The sequence below is a fragment of the Odontesthes bonariensis genome, chromosome 22, assembly GCF_027942865.1.
Source record: "Odontesthes bonariensis isolate fOdoBon6 chromosome 22, fOdoBon6.hap1, whole genome shotgun sequence".
In the NCBI taxonomy this organism is placed as follows: Eukaryota; Metazoa; Chordata; class Actinopteri; order Atheriniformes; family Atherinopsidae; genus Odontesthes; species Odontesthes bonariensis.
Genome location: NC_134527.1, coordinates 15,639,302 through 15,656,067, shown reverse-complemented (window position 1 = coordinate 15,656,067; position 16,766 = coordinate 15,639,302). Strand labels below are relative to the sequence as shown.

Sequence of the window (16,766 nt, the reverse complement as noted above, 5' to 3'; positions counted from 1 at the left end):
TATATATATATATATATATATATATATATATATATATATATATAGAGAGAGAGAGAGAGAGAGAGAGAGAGATATTCTAATAGCTAAACTATTGAAGGCAACTAGTTCCTTCAAAAAAATAGGGATTTCATTCACTATTCTTCCTTGATCTGAAGTGTTCTTTCTAGTGCAACCTGTAATGTCACTGGGACAAATAAACCTCTTTCTGTTGACACACTTTGGTCAATCACAGCTTATTTCATCATCTACGCATTCTTAAGTCAGTGGTTTATGGTTAAATGATGAGTAAAATATTGTTTCCTGTGCGTTAAAAGTCATTTCGCTGAAACTGCATGAACACGTTTCCTTCTTTTTTTTTAATCAGCTTTATCTGCTTTGATATAATAATAGCAACATTTAAAGAGAAATTTCAACAAGGTGGGGAGTCACTCATCTATCCATCCACCCATCCATTTTCTGTACCCAGGTAATCCAACGCAGGGCCTGGAGCCTATCCTCTGGCATATCATTCAATTATGTGCCAGAAATGTAAGAGTAAAGGTTATAAGAGCAAAGGTTGTTTTTGTCGAAGTCCATATCACTTTTGTCCAACTTTAGGGAACTGAAGTAAATATAAAGATAAAAGGAAAGAATGTCAACGACTCATACCTTTGTAAAGCACCTAATCCTGGCATGTGCTATTTATATTTACTCTTACACTCAATGGCTTAATGGAAATTAGGTATGTTTACCCATGTTTTGAACTGCTCTGATGCTGTCATGTGCTGTAGATTTCCTACAAGTATATGGTTAAGTTTATCACTAGACACACTGGAAATACGACACTACTGTGCTTATTTTAACTGTTTTATGAAAAACTGCTCTCATTAATACAGAGTGTGACGTGTATCGCAGTTTACGATTTATTACTCTGTGATAACATAAGAGCAGGAGGGAACAGACTTGAGATCTCTTGATTACAGCTTAGCTGGAGCAGTGATTGGCTGAGTGTTTCAAAGTTAAGCTACTTTCTCTTTATAAGACAACTTTAGTTAGTTCAGTTAGATTCATTTGAAATGCTGTTATCAGGATTTCAGCTGCAAATGTTCCACTTCAATTTCCAGCATTGGTTAAAGAAAGTTTCTGCTAGCATAGATGATCTACCTGCCAAATGTCAACTTTTTTTTTTCTGAATCTATCAAAATCAGTCAGACAGCTGCCGAACAAGCAACACTCGACAGATCAACTCAATGCTGGTGGTCTGTCAACAGCATTTTGGGGTTTTTTTGGTTTGTATTTTTACATGCACATTGTTGCAAGCTTTGAAAATGTGTGTTTTAATTCTTGGATTCAGCTGAATCAGTAAAAAATGTGCTTTTCCTTAAATCTGTTTGTGTTTGCCACAAACAAATCTTATTTTGTCTGGTAATACTGTGGGATGTCCCGTGGCCAGGGCGTAACACGAACCTCACTGATGGAATTGCTGTATTTAGTTTAATAGCAAGGTTTTTGAAAAACATTTCGGGACGTTTTTTTTTTTTTTTTTTACTTTCTTTATTTTAAGTTATCACCTTGTTTTGTGTCACCCCATCTGTTACAGTTCAAATGCATTCTGCAGGAAAGCCCCAAGACAGGAAGTCAGATCTGCCAAGGATGTTGTAATAACCAAAAGCATGGCAGTACTTACCATGCATTGAAAATCATCTGATCAAGTTACCATGGTGACTGTGACCTGATGAGCTGCATGGCCCTTCATCCCTTACACATTAAACATAATAAGGATAATAATATTTATAATAATAACACATTAAACACTGTAGATGCAGCAAATACTCACAGCTACATTACGAGACCTGCACCAACTCTTGCATTTTTACTGTGTCTCAAATCAGCTCTTAAGGTGCAGACATTCGCAGTTATTTGAGGGGTTTGGTTGCGTTTTGGTTAATAGTTTTTCTGTGTTGAGTTTGGAAAGCAAATGTCCACACAGAAATATTAAAATTCAAGAGCAAAACCATATTTTCCCATAGCCTATGTTCAATGTAGCCTGAAAGAAGCAATTTAAAAGCCAGTAACACTCAGGTTTGGCAGCGTTCTGGAAGAATTTTGACCACCGAGATTATTTTCCCACAACAACAACCCCAGTAAGGTTACCACCAATGCAATTTCACATGCAGCTACACAAAATGTTTTCTAACAACTTCACTAGCTATGTTGAGGAAGTCTGCCTTTGCCCCAAATCATAAATGAGATAAACCGCTGCTTCATGAAGATTCAGCATTTCCTCATAGGTGTTTTTACACAAAGGGTACACTGTAGCCCCGTGTTCTCCTCAATTCTGTGCAAGAGCAACAGAGGACGTTCACTGAGGCCAGGTTTAAGAGAAGAGAGAGTAGATGATATAAGGTCTCTCTTCCTAATAATTTCAGGAATTTCATTATTTCCTTAGAAAATATTTGTCCAGAGTTTTTGGACACGCGTGAGGGGGAAAGGGGTCAGAGGGGTTTCGATGCTGAAATTATTGAATCAGCAACGAGTATGAGCTGGACTTCTATCGTGGGGTCAAAATCTATCCAATCAGTTACTAAAATGTTTGTCCCCATGACACGCAAGAGAGGATTCAGAGCAAGGAAATATAGGAGAAGTTAATCAGCTGTGGGAAAGAAAATATTTTTGGTGGACACTTGTTTCTGATTTCAACGGCATCTATTGAGATTTTGGTAAAGATCTGGTAGATGTTGTGGTAAGCTGCCACTGTAGTAGATCAATATCCAATTACTTAATCTTGAGGGTGTTTGTTGTCAGAACAGTTTGGACGCTTCCAACATTTTGTCTTTCTGTATGTCTGCTCACATCTCACTCAAAGCTCCTTGCCAATAACCCTTCACCCCGCTTTACCCTGCCCCCGGTGTTCTCTCTTGCTCTCACATCCCTCGACAAATTCCCCATCCCATAGCCCCTTTTCCCCATTCTTGTCTCTCATCATACTTTTTTTTGGGGGAAAAAAAAAAAAGAGGGAGAGAGAACTTAGATGAGCCACTTGGGAAGGCCTGGATTTTCCATGCATTTAAACACACCACTTTTTAAACATGTCCTGGGAAAGCAACCTTAAAAGACTTTACAGAAAGATAAATATGGGGGGGGGGCATAAAGAGGTATTGTGAATTCAGAAAATCGATCCTTTCTACAATAAAGCATCTCTGCATGGCATCTGTTGCAGGATGACCCAAGGGTGTGCAAGGCAGCCCAAACTGTCGTATTAATGCTTTTAAATCTGATACATTTTGAATGGGGGATTATGACTTCATCCATTTACATCCACATATATTTCATATAAGCCAATAAATTTGCCTCGTATACATATGTCTAGGCCAGCAAAGTGTGGAAGCTGGGGTGAGCTGGCATGGTAATGACTGTCTCACAGCCAAGAACACTTCTGAAATTGGAAGGGGCCCTCGGCTCCCCTGTCATCAAGTCGGTCAACACCGCAGCCCCTAAACCCATCATTCATCTCTGGCTTTATTACTATACTTGCACTCTCCTCTTTAACCTTCCAGCTTAGTCCTCTGATTACTCCTCCACTTCCAAGGACGACACGTGCATGAGAACTGTCGTTGAGTTTTAAAGAGCACATTCTTGACATATATGGAATGGACTAACGAATGGCCAAAATGCTTTCTTACTCTCCCATAATATGATGAGATAGATGCTCTTTATGGAGTCTCAGACTGAACTCACTCAGTTTTGGCAGAAATGTGTAGACTTCTTCATTAGCACTGTCCCTGACTTCTGAACCACAATTACTTCACCGTTGCCTTATCAGTTGAATTCCCTGGTGTGTCATATCTTCAAAAGACCACCAGCACTATCTGGCTACATATTATGCTATCATAACCAGATGCGACTCCCCTGCATTCCAGCAATGGCCTAAGTAAAGACCCCCACCCACAATATTCCCTTTAGTACCCTAGTTATGCGGACTTCCAACCTCAGACTTCCACCTACATGAGTGCACAGGTGAGACTTTGACAACAGGTGTTTTTATAAGGCTCGAGAGGAAGTGCAAAGTCCTGGTATTTATGCCCAAGCACTCCATTATGTTTTATGGGTTGGGGGCTTAAGGTTTAGATGACCAACTGTAAAACACCCAAGTCATGGGTCTAGCTCCCTGCATGCACTAAGTTAAAACACAGCAGGGAGAAGGGGGTGAATGAAAGACTTAAGGTGGTCCATCCATTAACCTGCCATTGTGAGGGTATTGACTCAGGAGGGAGACAGAAAGACAGAGGCCAGGGGAAAACAGATGACCTATTAGCCCTTGACAATGCCAGACCAACACTCCATTTCCAATATCTTTCTTGCAAAGTTTGTGTATCTATCTTGCTGTAGTCTGGGAGGTGTTTCCAAAGTAGTTTTAATTTACGGTGCTCTCAAAAACTTCCTGATGGGCTCAGTTCCTGTATTATGGGATTGATCTTATCTCAGGCTGCTCAGAAATAACATTAATCAAACAACTTATGTGGAGCACTGTTTGTTTTCTACCTCCCTGCACAAAGAATGAGTGAATTCTAACTGTAGAAAAATTAAACACAATTTCAGATATCCTCAAGTTCCAGGCATATGAAAGCTTTATTATAAATCAGATAACATCAAATACCACCAAAACCATAAGATCTGTTAAAACCAAGGGTTGTGAAAACAATGCAAAGTGTTTTCTCCATCCAGATGTGGATGGAGGGAAGAATAAAGGTTTGGGGTTATTATCGATGGTATTTTCAGAGGAGAGACCGCTGCAGGACCGCAGAGCTGCCTGCGTCCTCCGTTAGCCAGATTTTTGAAAACATTACATGTAAGTGGTAACAGGCACAAATGCTGCAAAAATAAATGCAGGACCTCGCAACCATTGTTCCCCTGCATATGCAGAACATTGTTCATCCAGAATTCCATAATTAAGGAGGAATGTCAAACTGTTTGTAGTGCAGCTCCCTGCAAGTCTCTCCAGACATACCATAATCAAAGCAAAATAAGCAACCACTTGGAGAGATTTTATCTATTTTTTGGACTGAGAAGTCTCCTGTCTGTTTCTTTCTCACTCTTGCTGGTATCCCTCCTTTCACAAGCCCATCTTTCAAATCCCCACAGGGAGGTTCAAACTCTGCAGCAGCATGCGTTTCACCAATGGCCGATGTCTAAACGAAGTAGCTAGCTGTCACTTGATAAATGAGTCTCTGATGATGACTAACTTGGAAAGGATTTGGTGAGAATTGAGATATGGAAGCAATGGAAAACCCACCTGCTTTTCCTTCTGATGTTGTTAATTAGATGTCATTATCTAGGTATTTAAGAATCATTTTAAACAACGGGTTAGTGCCAAACAGACTTCTGCTTCTAGCTTAACTGAGATTGAAAACAGCCCTCTCCTTTGATTCATGCTCACAGAAAGACCCAAACAATCCAAACTAGTACTAGTAATTTTTTTTCTATTTCATTTGTCCTCATATAACAGTGCAAAAAATGCTGACAAATATTGGTAACTTTTGTCTCTTTTTTTTTAAGGCATATCCACAAAGACCCCCTGTGTTGTCCACAAAAATGTCTCACTTTACTGTATTGAGATTCAGTGTACCAAGAGACAAACAATCCTGCTATTGGAGGTTTGGCACAAACTTTATTACAGCAAATTCCAGAGATTTATTCTCCTTGCCAGCCTTTACTCATCATGTACAAACCACAAATGTAGTTACCACAACAACAAAAATCTGCTTGCATTTGTGATGGCATCTGTATAGTCCTGAATTGACCATAAAAGATCACTTCACCTTTCTTTTTTCTGTGTATGGCATCCTGACATCTTCAACACTGGTTCACTCACATGCAAGCTACTTGTAATGTTTTTCCCAGAGAATTCTTTTAAGTAGCCATGCTTTAGGACCAACAACTGTCTCCCCAGGACACATATGAGAATGTTTGAAGTGATTCCCTTTGCTCCAAGAAACAGCCATACCAGCCTCTGTTTTTTGACCTCTAAATGCCCCTACACTCTGTTTAACTTGTCAATCCCTCCAAACCAACTCCCTTCAACAATCAAGCCAGCTTAATGAAGACCACTAGGTAGAGGACACACACAGAAGGAAAAGGTGGGGAGAGTTGTTGAAAACTGGACACAAAAATGAGCGGTTTGGCCTCGACATTTGCTACCAGGAAAGTCATCTTACTTGCGTTTGTTTTGCCCTGCTTAAGTGTGGAACACTGATTAAACCAGGCCAAGGCTAGATTGGACTAGCTGCCCCCAGAGGATTTCCCAGGCCACACAAGCTGGGAGTTGGGTTACGCTCAGTCTAAGCCCAAATTGTCAAGAAACAGTAGGGCTAGATATATATATATAAAAAAAAATCTTTCTTCAGTGACACATGTATGGAAAGAGTTGCTGTTTGATTTAAGTAAAGCATGTGAGGCTATATTGTAGATGTGGTTTACCAAGATAAGTCTACCATGTCAGCCAAATATATTCATCAAGTGAGGCACAGCAGGTCGTGGTTGATTGATGGATTTCAGAACCTTCTTTTTCTATCTATTTATTAAAAGACTTCCAAACAGAAAAATGTAGAAACATAATGCAAAATGTGAAGAGAGCAATCTTACTTGTGTGGAGAGGAGCGGTTGAAGCATGTCTTGGTCACGTCCGTCACGCTGGGGTCACAGCAATCGCCGTAATCATAGGAGAAGGTTTCCCAGTTACATTCAGGATCACATATACCATTGCCTCTCTTTTGTTCAGGGCAGCGGTTCCGACGCACAGACATGCAGTCACCTGCATCGAAGCCTGTAAGCGGATGATTGCATTCTGGATCACATGCATCATCACCAACTCTGCTGATATCACAGTTAGCGAGAATCAAGCGGTTGCGAAGGGAGGAGTTGGTCACGTTCAGAACGCTGAGCTCCCAGGTAATATTGTAGGGGCTAAAGGCATCATTAAGCTGTTGGTGCTGCAGAATGATCTGGTGGTCTGATACAGTTGGCTTTGACCTTGCATCATCCCAAATATTAATGACACGATATCGCACTTTCTTTGGCCGGCGAAAGGTCCAAAGCTGGTTGTAGTTTTTGATGACCTCAACATTGTCACACACCGTTTGGCCACAAGCTGGGGGCTCCAGTGTTGTGTCTAAGAATCCTTCTGCATTTCCAACTCCAACACTGCCCAGGACACCTTGTCGTCCACCTCCTCCTTTCTCAGGCTGAGGAAAACTACCATCTTTTACTGTCAACCACTTGCGGCCCGGATGCTCAAATGTTTCACGAATTACCAGCTGAGGTAGATCTTGGGGGTCCTCATGGCCCTGCATATCCCTGATGATATCCCTCTGTCCTCGGGCCTGCCTCCATAGACCCACCCTTTCCACTGCCCCCCTGTAATTGTGATTCAGTGCATTCCCCCCAATCATTAGCACTTTGCACTTTTTGGTCAAATTACTGAAGACATCACCGGACTGCTCCCGACTAACACCAACTTGGGCCCCGTTGATGAAGAGCTTCATGTACACGCCATCGTATGTTATTGCCACATGTGCCCAATGGTTGGGTATGTAACGAGCATTGGAGTGGATGGAAGTCACTTTGTGGGCACGGTCCGTTTTAAGAGAGAAGAAGAATCGAGGATCACGGTTCCCGTGTTCACTAACTGCCTGGATGCCAAGCAGCCAGCCTCGGTCGCTGGAGGCATAGAAGCATTTGTCGTACAGGCCTGAAGAGAGAATGAACAAAAGTGAATTAATACGTGAGTGCCTTCATCACCATTATTAAATGAGGATGTGAAAAGGAAAGAAAAGTGAAAGCGTTATGAAAAGTTTGTTTATTGGTTATCTGAAAGAAAGAGCAAGGGAACTATGCATTTGTTAAACTAGAGTAGATTACAGCTCATTTACTAAATTTCTCTTTTCAAGGAATTTTGTGATTGGCAGAGTATTTATTCATTTCAAGAGCAAATTACATTTTACACTTTCGCAAAATTAACATAATTCTGGATTTTTCTAAAGTTTTTTTTTGAGAGGAAACAAACAATGTTGGTATGATTAAGAAGCAAATGCATTTTTTAAATACATGTCTAAGAGGGTGTTGTCCTAGAAATAGGGTTAAAGTGTATGTTTAACCAAAAAAGAGCCAGTGGAAATGTCTCCTGTATATGCTTTTCGTGAACATTGAGCACATTTAAAGTCTTTCGTGTAAACCTCTCTTGCCAGTGGGGGTGCCAGCAATGGCTAGTTTTCTGCTAAAGCCCTGTTTTTGTAGAGGCACCAAAACACCTTTTTCCTGTTTCCCTTGGACTGTGTATGTCAGCTTCAGGATGGTAATGTGTTTTCACTTCTTAGGGGATTTCTGACTGCTAACTGTTTGTTTGTTGAGTGCATGTTGAGGTACATATGCACAGGCATGAAAGTTCACGTCTTGGTATGTGTGTTTGTTAATGCGTGCTCATGTCTATGTGCATATATCCATAAGATCCTGTCAAAGTGTGCAAAGATTCCAGAGCACTTTCAAATGCCTTACAAGGTCCACTTCAGCATGTGCAAATCTGTGTGTTCACAGGTGATAGAGCCGAACTCCACTCTTGAAGCACTTCATGGCTTTCAGGTAATTATACTTATCCACAAAGAGACACTCAATCCTATGCCCTGCACACCCAGCTCCCTAAGGGTATGAAGTGTTCTTTGCATTTGCTGTCAGAGTCAGTGCTTCAGATTCTTGTAAATACCCTACATATTTGTCTCTGCTACCTTTATTATGATGTGACAGCTGATTATCACAGCGATGATCACATCTTTGACTTAAGTACGTGTCAACTCATATGCCTTTGTTCCTCATCGATTAGGCTACCTGAGCCAGCAGTAAGTGGCTGGCTAATGGTGATTCCACAGACATCTTGCTAACTTTGTCCTGGCACACTGGAGCATGCATTCATTAACTTGGTATTTCAATGGACTAATGTTCAAAGTGTGAGGGTTGGGTTCAGCATCAAGGTCAGTTTTCTGGTGGATGACGTTTTCAGCCTTTCCACTACACTGAAAGGAAAAAGCCTTCCATCTGTCAGCTAGTGCACTCAAAGCTAAAAGGTGTGCTAAAATGCTAGTAGGGCTCCTAGTGTAAACAGCTGTCATAATTCTGCCATGCTCAATTAATCTAACACACTACACTTTTCCAGACCTAACACTGAGACCGCTAGGGCTCGCACAAACACACCCACACACACATATGCACATACTTATGAAGACAAGCGTATATATACACTCTCATGAACAAATATACACGCCCATGTGAGCTGATAAATTGAAGCACACGTTTGTGTTCACGCAGAACACACAGAGGGCACAAGCACTGTTCCTGTCAGGTTCAAAAGCAACCTTCCTCGCTTTTGCCATTTGTCTCCTTCCATGAAAACACACTCAGGAAAAAAGGCAGAGTAAAAAAACACACATACACACACAAAGAAAAATGTCACATGGACTTGATAAAAAGCAGGGAGGAAAGGAACAATGAAGACTCCGTTTACATTTGAACTGTTCTGGCTCAGAGTAGTCAAGAAAGGCACTTTTCATAGTCATACTGAAGTGACCGACAACAATTTCCGTGAGTAGACCGGAAAATTCCATTGATACTTTAAAAGAAAACTTAATGAAAATAACAAAGATATCAATTTGTAAAAAAATGTCATCCTGACACTTTGAACATATGACTTAGCTGTCAACCTTCACCATTAATTTGAAAAGATTCCGGTTAAAATAAGTCACAAATGGCCTGCCAAAAGCTGCACTTTAACATGTTTTGGAAAGCCAGATGACTTTGAGTAAAACCACTTTTCCTTCACTGTTATTCATACTTTGAAACTGTGATCTCTGAAAATCTAACCATTAAATTCAAGCACATTCATGAGTATTTTGGGTGTTCAACAACCCTCCTTTAAACGCTAATTAAAGTACAGTAAAGCACTCAGTACATACCAGTGAGAATACTTCAAACTAAGAAGTATTATTACACTTAGTTTTGAATCCCTCTTCGAACTGAAGCATACGTTTTTAGTTATGATCTCAAGAATACTCATCTACATCTTAGTATCATAATTACATTTATAAAACAAGAACCCTGATTCTGCTTTTGAGAACCAATGAAAAGACAAGCTAGAATTGTACTTGAATGTTTTTGTGTGTAACGTCATGCTGCGTGAAAGCACTGAGATATATCCATTATCAAGGCAATTATCTGCCAGCGTCTGCATATAATTGCTTCCAGTGGCTCATGGAAGAGTACCTCTATTTCTTTTGTGATTTATTTTCCTCTTCCTTTGATGCGGGACAACCCAGCATGACCCGGATACAAGGGCTAATAGGGCACAACAGAGTTTGCATAACATTTGGACACAGAACTTGATGTACTGATTGTGTGATTAAGGGTGATAGTGGTGGTGTGAGTAAAGGTGTTTGTGTGTGCATACTCTCATACAGTTCATGTGCTTTCAAACTGGTGATCAATTCTGAACGTGTGAAACAATCTTGCTCTGACAGGACAACATAGAACAGAAAACTGCTTTTCTCAATGAGCTCTTTTCCTTATTTCTTCTTTTTTGTTCATTTTAAAATGGGTTTAGGTCATTTTGAACTTGGAAGTTAAATCCTGCACCTGTCGATGATGAAGCAAGAGCAAACTGTGGTGCAGTGGGGCTTGAAAGTGTGGAGCACTTGGAAAATTTTCTGATATAATGTGAGCTAAAATATTATCGGATTTTCACAAAAGTCCTTAGTGTGATTTAAGAAAAAAAAAAAAAAAAAAAGGATCACTTCAGAGCAAGGCGAGTAATAAAGGAGCCAAGTGTAACCTTGAAACCGCTAATGGCCTTTCTCACAATCAGGAGAACATCGAGCAGTAATGGTGTGCATGGCGGGCTACAAAGAGAAAGCCATTTCCCTCCAAAAAGAATCTGCAGCCTGTTAAAGTTGTCGGAAAAACTTTTTGTGGAGACCAATATAGAGCTTTTGGTTGAAATGATAAGCTTTTAGTTTTTAAAAAGGAAAAAAAAAACAGAAACTCAGTTTCTGTTTGAGCTTGCCCTTCCTGTCTGTAAAACATGATAGTAGTCCTATCATGGTTTGAGCCAAATTTTACTGCAGCTGACGTCTTGTATTAAAGCAAAACTATGTAACATTTCTACCTTAAAATAACAGCTTGAAAAAAATTGTGCGGCTAGAATGAGTTTTAATATTACGATTGGCCTGTCTCCTATGCCCTTCGGGGGTCTGAGTTGGAAAAACTGCGCTATGTAACTTTGCTGGACTGGCCAGGGAGCTGAGCGGAAGTACTTCGACTTGCTTTCTGGCACACCTACCGCAAAAACAAATAGACCCCTCTCACGCTCCCAGGTACATTTGATTACTCTTACCTTCTCGGTCGACATAGCTTGCACCTTCTGACTCCTCGCCGGTTCGTCAACAAACGTGAAGTGACAGTGTAACCGTACATTACATCCAAGCCTGTAGGGGGAGCTCCATAATGGGCTTTTTGAGAAGTTACATTGTATTACTTTAACTGATGGATTCTGTTTTGAATCCTAAACAAAAAACGTCTTTCCATTAACTAAATTTCAAAGAAAAGTGGGTCATGTATAAACACTAACCCTGAGTCCACTACTTATCCCATAAAAGAATGGTTAATAAGGAATAAAGTTGATGTTCTTGAATGGCCATTCAAAATTCTGACCATAATCCAATAAAAATGTTCTGAAAGGATCAGAAGTGACAAATTCACAAACATCCTGAAGTTATTTTGTATGAAAGGATGAACTAAAATTATTCATAGCTGATATGCGGGATGGATTAACCTGAAGTTGCAGTTATTGCTGCAGAACAGGGTCACAGCAGATACTGACCACATTTCCCTCAATAATTAAATGACCAAGTATAATATTTATGTCCTACTTGTTTAACTGAGTTTTATCTCTCTATTTTCAGGGCTTGCATGAAATTTCTGATGATACCCTTGGTCACATTCATGCGAGATGAATAATCGTGGAAGCACTTTCAACCACCAGTTTCATATTCTTGAACTTTCTGTTCCTCCTGGGAACACAAGCTCAGAATGTGCAAAAGCCATGTGTTGCTCCACGGCACGAAAGGTAGCAGTTTTTCAATACGAACAACAAAAAAATTGTAAAATGATCCTACTTTCTGGGCTCAAAAATCATTGCAAGCCGATGTGTGGCTTTTAAAATCATGGGATTCTTAGGTTTTTGATTGTGAAACAGTCAGACATGAGCAAAAATTGTAAAATTGCTAGATTTTCAAGGTTCCAAAAAAGTAAAATTCCTACATTTTCATTTGCAGACTGTAGCGTGGCTATGCTGTCGTAAAAAATATGAAAAGGACCCAAAAGTTATATTGCGTAACGATAACATGAGAGGGTTGAATGTGGCGTTGCACTGTGGACTGTTGGCACCATGTTTAAATTCTATGTGACCAAATATTATCCAAGGATTTATCGTTTTTCTTTGACACTGTCAGTAAGGGTTAGGCATAAAAATTGACATAGTTGGGGTTTGATGTTAATAAATACATGGTCAAATACAGGGTTTTCATATGTTGGCATAATGCTGGTCCATACAAAACATTGGGCAATGGAAAATGTTACTATGTCCTGCACCTTGGTCATGATGATACCACATTTGGGACAAGCGGACAAACAAACCTATAACACATTTTTTTGTGAGACTAAAGTGAATTTTCAGATATCAAACGTAAACAGATTAACTTCACAGAATTATAATATGAGAGAATGCACTAATACAACTTTAACAGAAAGCAACTAAAACCCTTCTTCATATCAATTCATCTTTCATTCATCTGTGTGAAAGAGGCAGTTTAAAGTTAGAGAAGTTCTCAAAATTGGTCATGCATTCAACTTTAAAGCTGTGACTGAGCTCACTGCACAGAAAACAGCACCGTTAGGCAACATGCAACAAAAAGGGAGAAGCTGAATTCTGGAAGAGAGAAAGCACGGAAGAATGAGAAAGAAAGAGAGACATAAACAGAGACAATGCTGGTCAAAAACAACACAGTAGAAAAAAAAAGAAAAAAAAAAGGGGAAAAAAAAGCCAAACAGCTGCTGCAAATAACACCGTGCTTGGATCAAAACAAGGGGATGGAGCATTTTTTGAGGCACTGAGATTTTTGTGGTCTGAATTAGATTTAAAAGATTAGGCTCTACTGAATTTGTTTGATGGTCATATTTGTTGTCTTTAGGTCCCCTCTCTGGTACTCTGACGGCACTAAATCTTAAAAATGAACACATAAGATTATACATGAATAGTAATCTCTTGTCGGGAGGAACCAGTGCAAAGTGGGGGCTGGGCACGGCAACAACAACAACACCTGTAGAAAATATTGCATATCTGTAAAGATGGTCACACTGTGTTAGGATTGTGTCAGGGAGTTGTTTTTTTCAACTTTTTGGCCAACATGGTGGTTGACGTTTGTGTTTTTATGATGCTGGATTTCATTATACTGTACAGATGTTGCTGTTATCATGTCCGTCCTGTGTGAAATCTAGGAGTCACTCAGGTCACAACAGACCCTCTCAACCCCCTCTCCTTCAGTTTGAGACTCTTACAAGGGATTTGCTTTGCAGAGTAGGCCCCAGCCAACTGGCAAACACTTCCTAAAAGTGTACTGTATCTAAGTACACACACACGCACACCAACACACACGAGTGATTATTTAAGTGAACTGAGGGGAGGGGTTGTTTTGAGAGTCTGATAGAAAATAAAAGTGCAAGTAAATTTTCCGATATTGTTCAGTAAAGATTCAGTGCAGACTGGCACACAGGAGGCTGAGGGGGACGGAATTAATTACAATTCAGTTCAAAAGCAGCCAAAAGGAAAAAAAAAAAATATATATATATATATATATATCAAATGCCTGTATATGCACAAATGCACTCTAGGTCAAAACAACTGATGCAGTTTTGACACCTTTGTGGTGCTCCTTTACACATGGCTGCAGACGCGGTGGGACAGGCAGCAGCGCGCACAGATGACAAGCTTTCCGCTGACGGCATGAATCTGCTGAAGTCAGTCTGTGCAGCTCTGGGCAGAGATGCATCACTATCTGATTCAGTCTTAAATTCGAAAATTCAGCAACGACGGTTTTTCGCACAGTTCTCTGAGCTCCGCCGGCGCACATGTACACACGCAGCGCACATTCGCGCAAGAAGGGAAACCCTGGATGTCTCGGTCCCGTCTCGTAACTCCGGTAGCCAATCCAGAAGTGTCGATTTGGTGGTGGTAGGGGGGGGGGAGCAGGCAAGGGGGTGGGGGACACTCGAGCCTGCGGCTTGTGCTGCGAGCCTTGAGCGCCTCCACACACAAACCAACCTCTCTCGCTTTGTGCCTGACGTGACGTGCTCGCTCACAAAGTTTTGACCATTACATCATAGCTTTAAAATAGCCAAGTCGGCCCAGAGAAATTACACTTTACGCACAGTGACATCAGCTGCCGGTCAAAAGATGCGGTAGCCTCTACCTGCTGCTCGCGTTCCTTACGTAGATTTATGATACTGACTCAGATTCATCATTATTCTAAAGTGGGGCAATAGATAAAACATGCACCTGTATTTTTTTTAAAAATCCCATTCTAGCGAGTATGTTATCTCTCTTTGAGGTGGCAAACTTAAATGTGATCGCAATCTCCAGTGGATCTATAGTTGCACTACCTAAAATATCCACTGTAGCTACTTTTCAGAGCATTACATCATTGTCTAGTCAGATAGATGAACTCATTTTCAACTCGCTGAAACTGCATGTTGCTTTGTTTGATAGACTGCATGACAATGGGATAAATCACCTAACATGATCTCGTCAGTTTGGAGTGAAACTAATAAAAGGATTTTGGATGATAAGATGATGGATGTAAAGACAATCCTACCTGCAATCACTGTGGGCGATCGCTGACCTCCCTCCGGTTTGATCCACATTTCTAGAGTGAAATTGCCTCTGGGAATCTCCACGCCAGGCTTCAGCCGTAGCTGATCTCCCATGCCGGTGAAATAGACAGCTTTCCCCCGATCTGGAGAGTTTTCCTCCGTGTGAGAGGAGCGCCGGCGCTGGCGGAGCACCCGTCGCTCCAAGCCGGGCAACGAGCGTTTGCCCCGGGGCAGACGCGTGGCACAAGCCCCTGGGATGGTGGCTCTCGCCTCCCTCATGCGCACCAACTCCCTCTTGGATCTCCCCTTTCGCCGGACTGTCCCGCACTCTGATCCAAAACACAAGATGAGAATCACCAGGCAAGACACCCAGGGTGATGTCCAAAGTTTCATTTTTCGGGAGAAGAAATGGCAAAAAAAAATATTTAAAATGAGAAGAAAAAATAAAAGAAAGAACTGAATAACTATATTTAAAAAAAAAAAATATGTCCACAATGTTCTTCTCTTCTGGGATCCTCTCGAGTTTTTCCCTCTTTCTTATTACAGCGATAGAATGTCAAACCGTATAAACTGTCTAAATAAACCCATAAAGCTATGCTGTTTTTCCCTCTTTATAATGCTAAGCCACGACCCCCTCTCTTAAGCAAAACTACTCTGGAGACATTCAGGGGACACAGGAATATTTCATTCATGTATGTGTTCCACGGTGCCTTTTCAATGGGTCCCATTTAGCCAAAGGGATGACTAATAAGTAATCAATCAAGAGGGGGTCCGGCCGATGCCCCCCTCATCCCCTTTAGACGGTAGGAGTTACTCGCAGAAATCCACAGTTGTCCGCCAAGCTCTTGTCACACCTTTTTGTTGTTTCCTTATCCTACCCGTAAAACAGCATAAGAAATGGCACATAGCCTATTAAATTCCAAAGAAAAGTGACAGCAAAGCGAGCTCTCATATTTATTACAGAGAACAAGAGGCAAATGGTGATCAAAAAACGAAATCCAAAACTTCCCTTAGTCTGTGTGCCTGCACAAAAGTTGAAATGCACTATAATATCTGGTAAGGCGCAAGAGAGACACGGGGACAGAGAGCTGCAGAAGTAACCATCGCGGTCCTCACTGATTGCCTGGAGCAGATAGAGCCCTGCACTTGGAGGAGTCGGAGCCCGTCGTCCGCTTTGGAGGCAGCGACTCTCAAAACTCTTTAAAAAGAACAAGTCATGTTTCAAATGTTCCGGAGCTTGTCTGTGTAGGTGTCTGTGTGTGCGCGTGTGTGTGTGTGTGTGTGTGTGTTTTATAGTGGGAAGTCACACAGGTAGGCAACTCTCACTGACGGCAATCCTCTCTGTGGCACAGAGTGATAGGATGGTGTTTACGGAGTTTTGGAAGGCGTGTATGTATCCCTCTAGCGGTTACAGTTTAAACAATCCCACACTTGCACAAGTCCCGCAATACAGGATCATTACCGTGCTCTGTGGGTTTGCGTCGTTCTTTGAGAGAAAAAAAATAAATGAAAAAAATCCCATCTGCAAGTTGATCGTGTTTGTAAATTTCTTCTGAAGCTCTCAAACCATACCACACATGAAAGCTCGCTCACCATTCAATCTAAATAAATATTCAAGTCCTTGTTGTTTTTTGTTTTTTGTTTTCCTTTTCTTTTTTTTTCGTCTTTTATGGTCTTTGTTTGTTGGTTTCTTGAAAAGAGCGTTTCCCAAAACCTCTCTGGTCAAAGCCATATTTCCCATTTAAGGCAGTTAAGATATATTCATGAAAGTATTAAAGAGGAACAACAGCAGCAGAGCACTTCCAGTCTCATATCAAATTCAC

The 16,766-nt window shown here is 40.9% G+C and overlaps 1 protein-coding gene across 2 annotated transcripts in view; it reads right to left on the bottom strand.

Annotated features, from left to right (window-relative positions):
* The window catches only part of pappaa (pregnancy-associated plasma protein A, pappalysin 1a), a 122,512-nt gene extending 106,288 nt beyond the window's left edge, over window positions 1–16,224 (bottom strand). For both annotated transcript variants that reach the window (XM_075455223.1, XM_075455224.1), the window contains exons 1-2: window positions 14,946–16,224; window positions 6,622–7,726 (exon numbers count right to left, since the gene is read on the bottom strand). In XM_075455223.1, coding sequence (XP_075311338.1) covers window positions 6,622–7,726; window positions 14,946–15,336 — 1,496 coding nt within the window. In that variant the 5' untranslated portion in view covers window positions 15,337–16,224. The remainder of the gene's footprint in view (window positions 1–6,621; window positions 7,727–14,945) is intronic.
* Between the last annotated feature and the right edge of the window lie 542 nt (window positions 16,225–16,766).